At 45.1% G+C, this 18154-nt stretch overlaps 1 protein-coding gene across 1 annotated transcript in view; it reads left to right on the top strand.

The window, feature by feature from the left end:
* Nucleotides 1-18154, top strand: part of LOC134910929 (uncharacterized) — a 56361-nt gene that overhangs the window by 16862 nt on the left and 21345 nt on the right. Inside the window, exons 3-5 of the mRNA XM_063919320.1 lie at nt 3401-3539; nt 4782-4909; nt 8006-8141. Of these exons, the coding sequence (XP_063775390.1) occupies nt 3401-3539; nt 4782-4909; nt 8006-8141 (403 nt within the window). The remainder of the gene's footprint in view (nt 1-3400; nt 3540-4781; nt 4910-8005; nt 8142-18154) is intronic.

Genomic DNA, 18154 nt, shown 5'->3' with positions numbered 1-18154 from the left:
CTACCAACATTATCAGAGGTCAATCCAATTATGTATGAAGAGTGCAAGTTCTATTGCCATAGTGTTTCATGATATTAAGGGGGGTACACACGGAGTGACATTCAGTTAATTTCTAAGCAATCTGACTAGATCACATCGCTCCGTGTGTAGGGGTGCCGGCGACAGCGATGCGCGGTCCCGCACGTCGCTATCGCGGGGGCTAGATTGGCCTGCATGCAGGCACAATCTAGCAGGTCTCTCATTTCACTGCTGGTTGAAATGAGCGGCCCTCCGTGTCCCCCTCCTTGCTCAGCACACATCGCGCTGTGCTGAGCGGGAAGAGAGATGTGTGCTAAGCGATTCACTCAGCACACATCTTCCTCCACATCTCCCGTCTGTACGGCCCTTTAGTATCATGATATCATGATATTTAGGGAGTCAATCCAATTTGGTGTGAGTTTTGTGAGGGGTTGCAAGATGTGGTGCCATTGCCGACATTGAAACTCTGCAGCAACAGCAACTTGCGCATAATTGGACTGACCTCAATGTGTTAGTCACACTTACAGATCAGGCCATGCACACCTCAATGTCCCTTCACCCAGCAGGTATAGCTTTACCATGTGTTTTCACCAGAACTTTATGGTACTCCAAACATTCTACAACCCCTTAAAAACAAATATGAACAGATATAAAAATGCATTCATTATGGCACAAAGGACATAACAATAAATGGTTCCTCAGAAGGTGGTGAAATGTGAAATGTGCATATAAGGCATGCACAAAATATGTTTTAAAATGTTTTTCAAAAAATCCATGTAATACTTTATATAGTCAAAATGAATATCCTGCCAAACTGGAAATTTCCAGTACCTGGAGGTTTTCTGTAATCCACTCTGGACAAGCTTTGGAGCCTATGCAGAACATGGTCCGGGCCATACTCTGCAATCACCTGCAGCTCCAACATTTCCAGTTTGGTAGGATATTCATTTTGACTATGTAAAGTATTACATGGATTTTTTTAAAAATATTTTAAAAACATATTTGGTGCATGCCTTATATGCAATTTTAATAACCATATGAGGAACAATTTATTATTATGTCCTTTGAGCCATAATTTATGTATTTTTATATTTGTTCATATTTGTTTTTATGCTCTGTTTGTGAATAAATGATATATATTTTTATTCATGCCTAAGCTCATTATCGTTTGCCACACTTTGCACCCAAGGTACATTTAATATCTATTTGCATTTCTGTTATTTTCCTGTTTTTCTTTTGGGAAACCCATTAATTTGTTACCTAGCCGGCTTTGTGCACGGGTGTGGGTTTTTTTTAGATTGGCTCTACAATTTTGTACCAGAGAACAACCCCTTGCTGGTATTTGATTTTTCTTTCTTGGTTTCAACACTTTATTGCATGTCTCCTCCTGCTCATGTGTTTAGAGAAACATGAGACTGATCTGCAGGAGCATATTAGAATAATAGGGCCCATTTATCAATGAGTTTTAGCTATTTAAAATTGTTTGCGTATCATAAATGGTGCTACAGCCAATCAGCTCCCAACTGTCATTTTTTGAACACATGACAATTAGAGGCTGATTGGCTGGAGCACCATTTATCATACGCAACGAGTTTTAAATAGCTAAAATTTATCATAGTTGCCTGTATATGCATTAATGCAATCCACCCAAACTGTCTTCAACTGCACAGCCCTACTTAAAACATTTACGCGAACTGGTGGAAAGGAATAATACATAAACCTCACATTTCATAAAGCAAATTCAGGACACAACAAGCAGCTCCCATAATCGGCTTGAGCCATTCCTGGATCCTTTCCATCAAACTCACATTCTTGCAAAGCCAAGAGCCTTTCTAAGTCTTATTATATAAAGATTTTCAGACTGCAGTAGAAAAAATTATTATTATCTGATTGGCCTCTGTAGAGATCACCCATTCATTTTCTTTGCAGCAGTTTTCATAGAAGTCCTTTTCTCTCCAATTCCCTAAATTGCACTAAAACACAAACACAACCCTCATTTTCTACAGTATTTTACAACTATTTCTACAATGATGTCCTGTATTTCAAATTTACATTGCACTTGTAATCCTGTATATGTACTTGCAGTAATCCTGTAAGTAAATATACAAACAGTAGAGTGGGGTGGGGAACCTTTGGCCCTCCAGCTGTTGTGGAACTACACATCCCAGCATGCCCTGCTACAGTTTTGTTATTTAGCCATGCTAAAATAGTTGCAGTGCATGCTGGGATGTGTAGTTCAACAACAGCTGGAGGGCCGCAGGTTCCCCACCCCTGTTGTAGAAGAACCTTGAGTATGTTTAATATACAATGGCTAAAACTATTTATGCAATATACCTGTAATATAATCTCATTAAGAAATGACTGTAATTGCCATAAAATGATAAATAAAAATGTAATTGAAATTTTTTTTAAATATGTTTATAGAAACATGTACCGTATTGAGTATAAGTCGACCCGAATATAAGCCGAGGCGCCTAATTTTACCACAGAAACCTGGGAAAACTTATTGACTCGAGTATAAGCCTAGGGTGGGAAATGCTGTCCATACACACTGGGCGATTATGCTTAGCGTGTATGGACAGCATTTCCCACCCTAGGACCTTTACTCTGCAAACAGTGTATGTAATGGAGCTGCTGCAGCTGAGGGTTATTTACATCTAGTATTTTATGCACTTTATTATGTTCTTCTTCTTTTTTTTTACTTTACTTTACTTTTATACATTCAGCTGAGACCCCAGGCTTCCACTATAGTGGAAGCACATTCATTAGAAGCTGCGGCACCCAGCAGTTATGCTGCTCTGGATAACAGTGACCCCATTGTCAGGATGTGCGCGTTGCAACTAGTGAGGGCATCTCGGCTTCTCATCAGCACCCCTCGCCGCTAACTGCTCTGGCGCACGGTCCACGGTGGCGGGGGGGGGGGGGGGGATTTGCGGGCGCCGTTCACCCGGAAGCATACAGAGCAGAGCAGGTCACCAGCGCAGTGGAGTCAGACAGGGCAGCGTACCCCGGGGATATCTCACACTGCTGCCGCCGCCCACCTCAAACAGGTACTTTTAATTGCAGTCCTGGAGCATCACTCGAGTATAAGCCGAGGGGGGGGGGGGGGGGGGGGGGGGGGGGGGGGGGGGGGGGCTTTTTCAGCACAAAAAATGTGCTGAAAAACTCGGCTTATACTCAAGTATATACGGTACATTACTTTGCAGGGTATCCAGCAAATACATTTGTTTACATTTCTTTGTAACGTACTGTACAATGTGCAGCTGGTTGAAATGTGAGATAGAGGTTGCTGAGAAATCCTATTCATATGTAATGTTTACAGTAGGCTTTTATAATGAATTGGCATTAAGGAATATTCATTTGCTTTATTAATTTAAAACAGATTTTGGGCTAAGCAACACAATGAAGTCTCATGGCCTTTCCCCAGAGTTGCTGAAGACACAGTGTGGCAGTCCAGCTTATGCTGCACCAGAACTTTTAGCAAATAAAAAATATGGTCCAAAAGTAGATGTCTGGTCTATGTAAGTATGTAACTGGTTGTACTGAAGCATAATGGTGTAGTTGTTGTAGTAAACACGCTGATGTTTCAACAATTAGTTCTCTGTGTAGGCTTGTTTTTCAAAACAGCAGGGAAACTCTTGGTTTATTGATAGTCAGTGGCAGGGCCATCTTAACGAATGGGCACACTGGGCAGCTTCCCAGGACCCCACGATTCTACGAGCCTTCGAGTATTGGAACTGTCTGTGCTCAGCGTGCTGATTGTTGGAGCTATCCGCCAATCAGAGTGCAGCAATCCCTACCTGCCTCCCAGCCTGCAGCCAGACAGTGAATGAATGTCAGCATACTGATTGGTGAAGCTATCCACCAATAAAGCTATCCACCAATCAGAGTGCTGACAGCCATTTACTGTAAGGAAGTATGTGACGGCGTGGGATCGCTGGAGTGGTAAATTATGAGATACATTTTTCAAAGTATTCCCGTTAATGGCTGGGTATGGGCCCAAGTGCATTGCTTTGCCCAGTTAAGACAGCCCTGACAGTGGTGGAAATCCATTCTATATGTACAGTATTATTTACATCTGTATGTACAATGTATTAGTTTAGAGCATATTTATACATTATCTTTTTTCCCTTTTGTATTATAGACAAAGGTGACTTTACTTAATTGGTAGAAATAAAAGAGTATTTAATAAAAAAAGCATTAATGACAGCAGGCAAGGCTGTAACAGCAGAGGAGAGAGCAGTAGGTTACAATCTGAATGCTGTTCAAGTTTATCACAGAACCACTGGCGTATCCAAGGGCATACTGTAATTCAAAATCTTTCTCTAATGGGCAAAACCATGTGCACTGCAGGATGGGGGGGGGGGGGGGGGTGAAGATGTAACATGTGCAAAGAGAGTTAGATTTGGGTGGGGTGTGTTCAGACTGAAATCTAAATTGCAGTGTAAAAATAAAGCATTGAATCTAACTCCCTCTGCACATGTTATGTCTGCCCCTCCTGCAGTGCACATGGTTTTGCCCATTAGAGAAAGATTTTGCTGCTGCGATCAGATCTGAATTAGGCCCTATAATGGGTGCAGTGTGTGCGGTGCACACAGGTCCCTTGGTCCAGGGGCACCTACTGCACAGACTGCACCCATGTTTAATTACTTACCTTTCCAGAGTCACAATGTTCATGTAAGTTTTATTTGGTGCAGTGTATAAAGTACTCAGTATAGTGCCTATTATATGTATCATGATCATTTCCCATGATTCTGTTTCAGAGGAGTGAGCATGTTTGCAATGCTGACAGGAACCCTTCCCTTTACAGTGGAACCATTTAATATTAAACATCTTCTCCAAAAAATGTTAAGTGGAGACATCAGCCTAATTCCACCTGAAACATCTGCAGGTATTATAATGAAAACTACTATTTATCTTTTAAATCTAAGCAGATAGACAAGGATTGCATACGCTTATTTAGGCAGATACCCTTTATGTAGGGAATCTGGGGGGGTCATTCCGAGTTGATCGCTAGCTGCCATTGTTCGCTGCATAGCGATAATTGGAAAAAATGGCTAATCTGCGCATGCATATGCACCGCAATGCGCATGCGCATCATACGGGTACGAAGTCCTTTGTGGTTTTGCACAGGTTCTAGCGACGATTCCAATCGCACAGCCGAACGCAAGGAGATTGACAGGAAGAGGGCGTTTATGGGTGTCAACTGGGAGTGTTTGGAAAAACGCGGGCATGGCCGGGCTTTTGCTGGGCGGGTATCTGACATCATTACCATGTCACTCGTTGCAGCAATCATCGCACAGGATAAGTAACTACAGGGCTGGTCTTGTTTTGCACAAAATGTGTTTGCAGGCACTCTGCTGCACAGGCGTTCGCACTCCTGCTCTGCTAAAATACACTCCCCCGTGGCAGCGACTATGTGTTTGCATGGCTGCTTAAAAATGCTAGCGAGCGATCAACTCGGAATGACCCCCCTGGTCTTTAGGTCGACAGGACTTAGGTCGACACTCATTAGATCGACCATTATTGGTTGACATGCATTAGGTCCACATGGTCTATATGTAGAAATGGTCACTAGGTCGACATGGACAAGGTCGACATGACAAAGGGTCGACGTAAGTTTTTCAGTTGGGGTTATTTTTTTTCTTTCATTTTTTGAACTTTTTCACACTTTTTGATCTACGTGGACTACGATTGGGAATAGTAACCAGTGCCGAGCGCAGAGGTAGTGGAGCAAGGCACCTCATCGAATCATGGCGAGCGAAGCGAGCCATGCAGGGGGATACGGTGCACCACCAATTGGAGTTCCCGGTCACTTTATGAAGAAAATGACACAAAAAATGTTTTAATGTCGACCTTTTTCCATGTCGACCTTGTTTATGATGACCTAATGACCGTGTCACCCTATTTCAGGTGTCAACCTAGTCACTGTCGACCTAGAAACTGTCTACCCTATTATTCACACCCTGATATAGCTGGTGTAAATACAATCATTATCAAATGTAAACTATTGGCGGTGGTAACTGTGTCTGATTCACCGGACGCCGAGTACTGCATATAATAGTATAGCTGCTGCTGCGATCTAATAGCAGGATTACAGTGTACAATACACTCATTTAAAAAAATAAAATAGTATAATTCCTACTTTGTTTTGGAAGGGAGCGGTAGCTGATATATTTAACAGAATGGAATTTAAAAAAGTTATTTGCTGTTACAGGCTCCATGTGCGCTTTTCTGTGCTTTTCTGCTATGTACAGGGCCGGCCCGAGTCCAACATTTTTTGTAAGCGTATATACACTTCAGCGACCCCCCAAGTACTTTTGTGCATGCCTAAGGCACACGCCTGAGTGGGGGCATGGTCCCATGGAAAACACCCAGTTGTAGTGCCCCTTACACATTATGTTCACCATAGTAGTTCCCCTTACACATTGTGCTCACAGTAGTAGCGCCCCATACACGGTATGACTTCCGTTGTAGTACCCCTTACTATGCCCAACGTAGTAGTGCCCCTTACACATTATGCCCACAGTAGTAGTGTTCAACGCACATTATGCATACAGTTGTAGTGCCCCTTACACATTATGCCCACAGTTGTAGTATCCCTTACACATTATGCCCACAGTAGTAGTGTTCCATGCACATTATGCATACAGTTGTAGTGCCCCTTACACATTATGCCCACAGTTGTAGTATCCCTTACACATTATGCCCACAGTAGTAGTGTTCCATGCACATTATGCATACAGTTGTAGTGCCCCTTACACATTATGCCCAACGTAGTAGTGCCCCTTACACATTATGCCCACAGTAGTAGTGTTCCATGCACATTATGCATACAGTTGTAGTGCCCCTTACACATTATGCCCACAGTTGTAGTATCCCTTACACATTATGGCCACAGTAGTAGTGCCCCATACACATTCAGCCCGCAATTGTAGTGCCCCTTACACTTTATGGCCACTGGGTTAGTGCCCCTTACACATTAATTTATGGCCAATGTATTACCTGATATGCACCCTGTGCAGTGACTGCCCAGAGATGGACGGAAGAAATGCACCTGCCATAGTGCTGGCTCAAGTTTCAATGGTGCCACAGATGGTGTATATAACGATACATCAGTTGGTATTTCTGCATCTACGGATGGTGATAGTGGGCATCTCAGTCCTTGCACATGCAGACGCATGGTGATTTGTAGTGGCATTTGCATATAGTTGCAGATGGCAACCACCAATAGATGCAAACATGGGTTCAGCTGCATCCAAATCAGAATCAGCTCCTTTATGTGTTGAATTAGATGTAAATTGAGGCCAATTCTGAATCAGTTCCTGGGTGTTTGTAGCAATGTTTTTCAAAGAGGAGGCAAGGGCCCTCATTCCGAGTTGATCGGTCGCAAGGCGAATTTAGCAGAGTTACACACGCTAAGCCGCCGCCTACTGGGAGTGAATCTTAGCTTCTTAAAATTGCGACCGATGTATTCGCAATATTGCGATTACTAACTACTTAGCAGTTTCAGAGTAGCTTCAGACTTACTCTGCCTGTGCGATCATTTCAGTGCTTGTCGTTCCTGGTTGACGTCACAAACACACCCAGCGTTCGCCCAGGCACTCCCACCGTTTCCCCGGCCACTCCTGCGTTTTTTCCGGAAACGGTAGCGTTTTCAGCCACACGCCCCTGAAACGCCGTGTTTCCGCCCAGTAACACCCATTTCCTGTCAATCACATTACGATCGCCGGAGCGAAGAAAAAGCCGTGAGTAAAATTACTTTCTTCATAGTAAAGTTACTTGGCGCAGTCGCAGTGCGAACATTGCGCATGCGTACTAAGCGGATTTTCACTGCGATGCGATGAAAAATACCGAGCGAACAACTCGGAATGAGGGCCAAAGTACCTGAAATGTGTACGACAATGTGCAATGTGGAAAAGATAGAACTATGGCTATTTAACTTCTTAAATTAATTTTGTTCTTTCCCATACGTTTTTCTTTTCAGGCGCAGTTCACTTTATACATACCCTTTTGGAGGCGGATCCTCTAAAACGCCCTACTGTCAAGGAAGCAATGGATGACAAATGGCTAAACGAAGGTTTTACACAAAAGCCTTTGAGTTCTGTTTCATACAAAAACAGGTAATCTCTTATTCTACTAACTTTTCTGAATTTTCAAGAAATGCTGAAATGTCTTTAAGAACATTATTTGGTAATGAAAACAGTACATTAATGCATGCATCAGTCTAAGATATGTTTGTGCAAATTTGTTGCTCTTGTGTGAAGTCCAGGCAAGTAGCACATGATCTAAAACTCTCTTGTCTTATCAGGGGTGATTGCAGGGGCGGATTCCATAAATTTCCCGAGCTGGTTTTCCATCTTAATCGACACCTGGACGATTGTGAACTTTTAGCTGCCCTGGAAAAAAATATGAAAGTGACCTCAAAAGCAGGCTGACCTAAAATACAATTTCCCTAGCAGTATAATAGGAAAAAAAAGTCATATTGCCTTAGAGGACAGAGGGCATCCTAGTGATCAGTGCACAATACAGAGAACAGCCTAGTGAAAAAATATCAGAAAGCAACCTAGTGAACATCATACTATACAGAGAGCATCCTTGTGAGTGCCATGTAATATCATACCCTTGTCATTAATTAACCTCCACAAAATCATTAACTACAGTAATTCAGGGTGAGACGTAATTTACCTTCTAAAGAGGAAAAGTTGAGGTATAATATCATAACCTTCATCACTAATTAATCTTAAAATGATTAACTCATTGGGAGATGTATCAAACCTCGTAAAGAAGACCATAGCAATTTTTTAGAATATACAATATAAATAACAATAATTGAATTGGTTGCTATGGGCAACACTTCCACTTGTCCTCTTTAGGAGGCTTGCTACATCTCCCCCTCAGTCTCACCATAACAGCATTTTTATGCATAATGAACCCATTTACAATCATTGACTCCATCCTGATTATAAAATTAAACCCCACATTGTCAATTTATTGCATTACTATTCATAAAACCTCTCATTAACTTCCCCTGGTGCCAAAAATCTTTATTATTGGGGGCCGGATAGCGATTCAACATTGCTATGGCACGGAGACATCTTACCTGAAATTAGCTGTCCCCGCAAATCCTTACCACTCTCTATTCTGATTTGGCAGTGCTTCTGCGCATGCGTGAACTTGGTTTCATGCATGCATGACATCTGATACTATGAGATTCATAAATTTTTGCATCATATGAGGAAAGTGTGGGATTGGCAAGGGTAACAGAGTATAAACCGCAGTGGCGTGCAGTGGGGTGAGGCAGGTGAGGCAGAGCCTTTCCTGTCATACTAACATTTGCGCCAGAGTTTTGACTATATGAAATATATGAAAAATATAAAGAATATGTTTAAAATATCTTTGTTGTATTATTCTAATCATTTTTATAGCCAAAGGTCTGGAGTAAAAAGTCTATGGCAGGTGAGACAGTGCCTTCTCTGTCTACCTTTTCAGGAGTTTATACTGCTGTACCTGTAATAAATCTTCAGGAAGACTTTAATTAAACTATATATATATATATATATATATATATATATATATATAATGATTAAACAGGTGCCGGCTCTCCCAATTACTCCAAATAACGCACCGGGTGCCCGCATGTAGGAATTTCAATACATAGACGGGTTGGTGCGGCATTCACGGAGACTTCCATTAAATACACTTAAGACAGCAAGAAGTTATATATATATATATATATATATATATATATTAGTGATGAGCGGGTTCGGTTCCTCGGAAACCGAACCCCCCCGAACTTCACCCATTTTACACGGGTCCGAGGCATACTCGAATTTTCCCGTATGGCTCGGTTAACCCAAGCGCGCCCGAACGTCGTCATCCCGCGGTCGGATTCTCGCGAGATTCGTATTCTATATAAGGAGCCGCGCGTCGCCGCCATTTTCACTCGTGCATTGGAAATGTTAGGGAGCGGACGTGGCTGGCGTCCTCTCCGTTTATTAATGTCGCTGCAAATATTTGTGCTTATTGCTTAATTGTGGGGACTGGGGAGCAGCTGTATTATATAGGAGGAGTACAGTGCAGAGTTTTGCTGATCAGTGACCACCAGTATATATAGCAGTACGGTACGGAAGGCCACTGCTCTACCTACCTCTGCGTCGTCAAGTATACTATCCATCTAGATTCTATACCTGTGGTGCATTTTAGTTTTGCAGTTTGCTGACAGTGACCACCAGTATATATAGCAGTACGGTACGGAAGGCCACTGCTCTACCTACCTCTGTGTCGTCACGTATACTATCCATCCATACCTGTGGTGCATTTCAGTTGTGCGCAGTATATATAGTAGTAGGCCATTGCTATTGATACTGGCATATAATTCCACACATTAAAAAATGGAGAACAAAAATGTGGAGGTTAAAATAGGGAAAGATCAAGATCCACTTCCACCTCGTGCTGAAGCTGCTGCCACTAGTCATGGCCGAGACGATGAAATGCCATCAACGTCGTCTGCCAAGGCCGATGCCCAATGTCATAGTAGAGAGCATGTAAAATCCAAAAAACAAAAGTTCAGTAAAATGACCCAAAAATCAAAATTGAAAGCGTCTGATGAGAAGCGTAAACTTGCCAATATGCCATTTACGACACGGAGTGGCAAGGAACGGCTGAGGCCCTGGCCTATGTTCATGGCTAGTGGTTCAGATTCACATGAGGATGGAAGCACTCATCCTCTCGCTAGAAAAATGGAAAGACTTAAGCTGGCAAAAGCACAGCAAAGAACTGTGCATTCTTCTAAATCACAAATCCCCAAGAAGAGTCCAATTGTGTCGGTTGCGATGCCTTACCTTCCCAACACTGGACGGGAAGAGCTTGCACCTTCCACCATTTGCACGCCCCCTGCAAGTGCTGGAAGGAGCACCCGCAGTCCAGTTCCTGATAGTCAAATTGAAGATGTCACTGTTGAAGTACACCAGGATGAGGATATGGGTGTTGCTGGCGCTGGGGATTGACAAGGAAGATTCTGATGGTGAGGTGGTTTGTTAAAGTCAGGCACCCGGGGAGACACCTGTTGTCCGTGGGACGAATATGGCCATTGACATGCCTGGTCAAAATACAAAAAAAAATCACCTCTTCGGTGTGGAATTATTTCAACACAAATGCGGACAACAGGTGTCAAGACGTGTGTTGCCTTTGTCAAGCTGTAATAAGTAGGGGTAAGGACGTTAACCACCTAGGAACATCCTCCCTTATACATCACCTGGACCGCATTCATCAGATGTCAGTGACAATTCAAAAACTTTGGATGACAGCGGAAGCAGTCCACTGACCACTAAATCCCTTCCTCTTGTAACCAAGCTCCTGCAAACCACACCACCAACTCCCTCAGTGTCAATTTCCACCTTACACAGGAAAGCCAATAGTCCTGCAGGCCATGTCACTGGCAAGTCTGACGAGTCCTCTCCTGCCTGGGATTCCTCCGATGCATCCTTGAGTGTAACGCCTACTGCTGCTGGCGCTGCTGTTGTTGCTGCTGGGAGTCGATCGTCATCCCAGAGGGGAAGTCGGAAGACCACTTGTACTACTTCCAGTAAGCAATTGACTGTCCAACAGTCCTTTGCGAGGAAGATGAAATATCACAGCAGTCATCCTGCTGCAAAGCGGATAACTCAGGTCTTGTCAGCCTGGGTGGTGAGAAACGTGTGTCCGGTATCCACCGTTAATTCACAGGCAACTAGAGACTTGATTGAGGTACTGTGTCCCCGGTACCAAATACCATCTAGGTTCCATTTCTCTAGGCAGGCGATACCGAAAATGTACACAGACGTCAGAAAAAGAGTCACCAGTGTCCTAAAAAATGCAGTTGTACCCAATGTCCACTTAACCACGGACATGTGGACAAGTGGAGCAGGGCAGACTCAGGACTATATGACTGTGACAGCCCACTGGGTAGATGTATTGCCTCCCGCAGCAAGAACAGCAGCGGCGGCACCAGTAGCAGCATCTCGCAAACGCCAACTCGTTCCTAGGCAGGCTACTCTTTGTATCACCGCTTTCCATAAGAGGCACATAGCTGACAACCTCTTACGGAAACTGAGGAACATCATCGCAGAATGGCTTACCCCAATTGGACTCTCCTGGGGATTTGTGACATCGGACAACGCCACCAATATTGTGCGTGCATTACATCTGGGCAAATTCCAGCACGTCCCATGTTTTGCACATTGAATTTGGTGGTGCAGAATTATTTAAAAAACGACAGGGGCGTGCAAGAGATGCTGTCGGTGGCCCGAAGAATTGCGGGCCACTTTTGGCATTCAGCCACCGCGTGCCGAAGACTGGAGCACCAGCAAACAGTCCTGAACCTGCCCTGCCATCATCTGAAGCAAGAGGTGGTAACGAGGTGGAATTCAACCCTCTATATGCTTCAGAGGATGGAGGAGCAGCAAAAGGCCATTCAAGCCTATACATCTGCCCACGATATAGGCAAAGGAGGGGGAATGCACCTGACTCAAGCGCAGTGGAGAATGATTTCAACGTTGTGCAAGGTTCTGCAACCCTTTGAACTTGCCACACGTGAAGTCAGTTCAGACACTGCCAGCCTGAGTCAGGTCATTCCCCTCATCAGGCTTTTGCAGAAGAAGGTAGAGACAGAGCGATTCCGCTAGGCATGTGGGACTTGTGGATGGAGCCCTTAATTCGCTTAACCAGGATTCACGGGTGGTCAATCTGTTGATATCAGAGCACTACATTTTGGCCACCGTTCTCGATCCTAGATTTAAAACCTACGTTGTATCGCTCCAGCAGACACAAGTCTGCAGAGGTTCAAAGACCTGCTGGTGAGAAAATTGTCAAGTCAAGCGGAACGTGACCCGTCAACAGCTCCTCCTTCACATTCTCCCGCAACTGGTGGTGCGATGAAAAGGCTAAGAATTCCGAGCCCACCCACTGGCGGTGATGCAGAGCAGTCTGGAGCGAGTGCTGACATCTGGTCCGGACTGAAGGACCTGCCAACGATTACTGACATGTCGTCTACTGTCACTGCATATGATTCTGTCACCATTGAAAGAATGGTGGAGGATTATATGAGTGACCGCATCCAAGTAGGCACGTCAGACAGTCCGTACGTATACTGGCAGGAAAAAGAGGCAATTTGGAGGCCCTTGCACAAACTGGCTTTATTCTACCTAAGTTGCCCTCCCTCCAGTGTGTACTCCGAAAAAGTGTTTAGTGCAGCCGCTCACCTTGTCAGCAATCGGCGTACGAGGTTACTTCCAGAAAATGTGGAGAAGATTATGTTCATCAAAATGAATTATAATCAATTCCTCCGTGGAGACATTCACCAGCAATTGCCTCCAGAAAGTACACAGGGATCTGAGATGGTGGATTCCAGTGGGGATGAATTAATAATCTGTGAGGAGGGGGATGTACACAGTGAAAGGGGTGAGGAATCGAAGGATGATGATGATGAGGTGGACATCTTGCCTCTGTAGAGCCAGTTTGTGCAAGGAGAGATTGATTGCTTCCTTTTTGGTGGGGGCCCAAACCAACCAGTCATTTCAGTCACAGTCGTGTGGCAGACCCTGTCGCTGAAATGATGGGTTTGTTAAAGTGTGCATGTCCTGTTTATACAACATAATGGTGGGTGGGAGGGCCCAAGGACAATTCCATCTTGCACCTCTTTTTTCTTTCATTTTTCTTTGCATCATGTGCTGTTTGGGGACAATTTTTTTAAGTGCCATCCTGTCTGACACTGCAGTGCCACTCCTAGATGGGCCAGGTGTTTGTGTCGGCAACTTGTGTCTCTTAGCTTAGTCACACAGCGACCTTGGTGCGCCTCTTTTTTTCTTTGCATCATGTGCTGTTTGGGGACTATTTTTTTGAAGTGCCATCCTGCCTGACACTGCAGTGCCACTCCTAGATGGGCCAGGTGTTTGTGTCGGCCACTTGTGTCACTTAGCTTAGCTATCCAGCGACCTCGGTGCAAATTTTAGGACTAAAAATAATATTGTGAGGTGTGAGGTGTTCAGAATAGTTGAAAATGAGTGTAAATTATGGTTATTGAGGTTAATAATACTATGGGATCAAAATGACCCCCAAATTCTATGATTTAAGCTGTTTTTGAGGGTTTTTTGTAAAAAAACACCCGAATCCAAAACACACCCGAATCCGACAAAAAAATTTCAGGGAGGTTTTGGCAAAACGCGTCCGAATCCAAAACACGGCCGCAGAACCGAATCCAAAACCAAAACACAAAACCCGAAAAATTTCCGGTGCACAAAATAAATATATATATATATATATATATATATATATATATATATATACATATATATACATATAGAAAGGCTCAGGAGACCTGCGCTTTCCACAAGACAATTTATTAAGACAATACAAACAAGGAAATGAAAATAAAAAGCATAAAAACACACATAAGAATGTAAAAATATGGGGCTTGGCCTGACAGCAGACTCGAGCAGATGTGCTGACCTGGAGCTCCTGCTTTGGGCATATATTTTAAACATTTTGACTGCTCCCTGGAGATTTTGGGGACCATTTCTGCCTCCTGGAGCCCCCCCTGTGTTGGATTGGGAGGTGCGCGGAGCCGGCAGATGCGCTCTGCGTCTGTGCAGATTGCGGCCTATCGATCCACTAGAAGCCGGTACCTCAATTTATCTGCTGACCCAGGAAAGCGGACCCCCACCTTCAGACCACTTTCTGCTGTGCCCTCTGGCTCCCCTGGCCACCTCTGGGTCTGCCCACGGCTGTGAGAGGAAACATACAGAGCTGGGCGCCACCTTACAGCCCACGACGACTGAGGCCTACAGCACTTCCGGAAGCCAGGGCCTGAGGCTTGGGGACTGCCCGGAGGTGAGCTCCAAGATCGCTGTGCGGCCGAGATGGAGGCATCCAGCGGCCTGAAGACACCCACCCCACCATCCATAACTCTCCCTGCTCCCTCCACACCTCTCCGGATCCACACTGGTGACCGCCGGCCGCTGCCTCTGCGCCACTATGGGAGCTGTGTACTCTGGTGGTTTGTGGCCTATGCATCCTCCGGTGGCCGGGACCTCGAGTTTGGAGCGTCCCCGCTGCGGACTTCCGGGACGTGCGGGCCGCGATCGACGGGTGTCTAGACACCCATTCAGTCCCCTGCTGCACTCACCCTGATCCCCGCTGGCCTCCACACCTCCTGCCACCCATAACACAGCTCCAACCATGTTCTTACCTGTCTTGGTATCCCCAGGAGGCCCCCTACTTCCTGGGACCTGTGCTCTGGCAGCCATCACTCCCCCTCTCCTGCTGCACTGTTACCTGGCCTTGGGGGAATCCTGGTCACTGGCTGGACCGTGGACCGTGGCCGGGCCTCATCCTGTAGGTGAGCTCCCTATCTTCGCACTAGTGTGGGAGTGGAAGATCTCGGTCCTGGAGAGGCATCATCCTGCTGCTCCCTGATTCCTGTTCTCCTCGGCCTGCAGAGATGCAAACTCCAAAGCCGCGTTGTAGCTGCCAGTTCCTGGAGCTGCACATTCGAAGCAAGCTGCATCGGAGGTACTGTGGTGTGGCCGCCAGCTCTTGTTTCTTCCCCTGACGCAGCCTAATCCCTGCTCTCCTCAGCCTGCAGGGAGTTGTGCTCCTGGGCCGTACTGCAGCCACCTGCTTTCGGTGCCTCGCACTGGTTATCTGCCGCACTGTTGGGACAGCTGTGACTCCACCGGCTTTTGCTTCTCCCTCCAGACGCACCACTGTGTGTTCGTATTTTATGGGCATATATTCTCTGCAGCAGTTGTTACCGATAGAGCGCTCATAGAGCCCTTTCTGTAATTTTAGCACACCCTTAGGGCACTATCCCGGGATGCTGACCTAACGCCGCAATTTATACTGCCTGGACCGCGATATTTTTCTTTATACCTCCCCAGTTTTCTACTTAACATACATCTATCAAACAGCGTCTGTTTCTCCTTTTACGTTTGTGACGCCCCGCCTACCCTATTGGCCCCGCACAATGGCACAAAGAAATAAGAAAAATACACAGGCCCCCACAAATTTTTTTGGACCAAAATCTAAGGGCCCTCCAACTCCTGCATTGCTCACGGACTCTCCTTCCTCCCCCTGTTCATCAGAGACGGGTATAGACCCACAGATCCAAGCAGTCATGACAAGTTTACTGCCTTTAAGCAAGAACTTTCCACAGCCATTGCCGACTTCAAATCTGATCTCACAGCTCTAGGTAATCGTACAGATGCTCTTGAATCTAAGACAGATGACCTTTGCTGCTCTCAGCAACGCCTGGACTCGGAACTCTCTAGACTCCATGATGAGATGGAGGATCTCAAAGAACGACAAGAAGATCAGGAGAATCGCTCTCTCGCAATAATTTGCATATTCGCAATGTAGCGGAATCAATTCTAAGCTCCGCCCTACCGTCCTTTTTGAAAGACTTTTTTCAGCACATACTGCCTGGTCTCTCTGATGGCGACTGTCTCTGTGATAGAGCTCACAGGGTGCTCCGAGCGAAACCTGCTCCGTCACAACCACCCAGGGATGTCATAGTTCGTCTACACTATTATCGCTCAAAAGAACGGATCCTGATGTCGGTTCGAGATTCCCCAGTAATCGATTTCCGGGATATGCAACTGCAGATTTTTCAGGATCTGGCCCAATCTACTATTCAAAAGCGACGAGATCTCCAGCCCGTTACTAGGATACTACGACAGCATCAAATACGTTACAGATGGGGATTCCCATTTATGTTACAGGTTACAGCGAACAACTCCACCCATTCCGTTAAAACTTTAGCTCAGGGTCAGGACTTGTTGGTTAAACTAGATCTCCTCCCAGTACCGTCGCCTGATGGTGAGGCTGCCTCTTCCTCTGGATCATGCTGCCCTCAGATCCCATTGCCTGAATGGACAAGGGTGACCCGTCATCGCAATGACACCAATGACCCTCCCTGATCTTGACAGACACTCTTAGTTACAATAAGATAATTCCCACTGTTCTAGGGATGTGTCTCCTTATCATATGTTTTTTTGTGGCCAGATGGGGGCTATGGCTTCCATCTTACCTTCTTTATACGAATGTTATTGGTTTTGATATCGACTACTGAGCTTTAATGTTTGTTATATGCTGTGCCTAGTATTATGTTATTACGCTGGGCTTGCCTTGCTTACCCTGATTTCCCTTTGTCTTCTTTTCCTCCCCCTATCCCTCCTCTCCCCCCCCTTGCCCTTGTCCCCTTCCCTCTTTCCCCCTCCTCCCCCTTTTTTTTTTTTTCTTCCTTGTCACGACAGTACGTTTTGTTTGTTTTTTCTTTATGTTGTTGTGTGTTTTGAGTTATATAACTGATTCTTCGGATATTACCACCTTAATTATTGCGGTCCAGGAGGATTTGCTTCTCCTGCATTGGTTCTCCACTCCCACTACCCCCGTGCTCCCTTTATTTGTGATTTCGTATATAATGTCTATTATTGGTATAGCGGTCCTTGATTAGGACCCTATGTTTCAGGGTGTTTTCCCGTATGGGTTTCCTATCACTCTTTCTTCTTCTACATCTCTGCTCCTTGTTTCTTGCTGTCCCTTTTCTTCCTTTTTTTCTTTTCCTCCCCGGGATGGGTTTCTGTTGATCCTTTTCCATTCTTTGGTATCACATGGCACTTAAGTTTTTCTCTGTAAATGTTAACGGGCTTAATTCTCCCAAGAAATGTACAGTAATGTTGTCTGCCTGTAGGAGAGAAACGGCTGACATAGTTTTCCTTTAGGAGACCCACTTCACTGGTACACACTCTCGACTTCAAGGTAAGCAGTTTACCCAAACCTTTTTTGCTTCTGCTGATTGTAAGAAGAGGGGGGTGGCTATACTGATCCATCGTAACATCCCATTTGTACACACTACAACCATAGCTGACCCTGAAGGCCGATACATCATAGTGATTGGTACACTTAACACAGAAACTCTGACACTTGTGTCTGTATACGCCCCGAATCAAGACCAATCACGGTTTTTCTGCACACTCTTTCTGCGTCTTAATAGAGTAGCACAGGGCCACATCATTTTAGGTGGGGACTTTAATACTGTGATCGATCCCCTCTTAGATAAATCTAACTCTCCAAAAAATAAGAAGGAAGCATCCCCGAC

Source organism: Pseudophryne corroboree, chromosome 4 (assembly GCF_028390025.1).
Source record: "Pseudophryne corroboree isolate aPseCor3 chromosome 4, aPseCor3.hap2, whole genome shotgun sequence".
NCBI classification, from domain to species: domain Eukaryota; kingdom Metazoa; phylum Chordata; class Amphibia; order Anura; family Myobatrachidae; genus Pseudophryne; species Pseudophryne corroboree.
The sequence above is the reverse complement of the archived record's forward strand: the minus strand, read 5'-3'. Positions and strand labels throughout refer to the sequence as shown.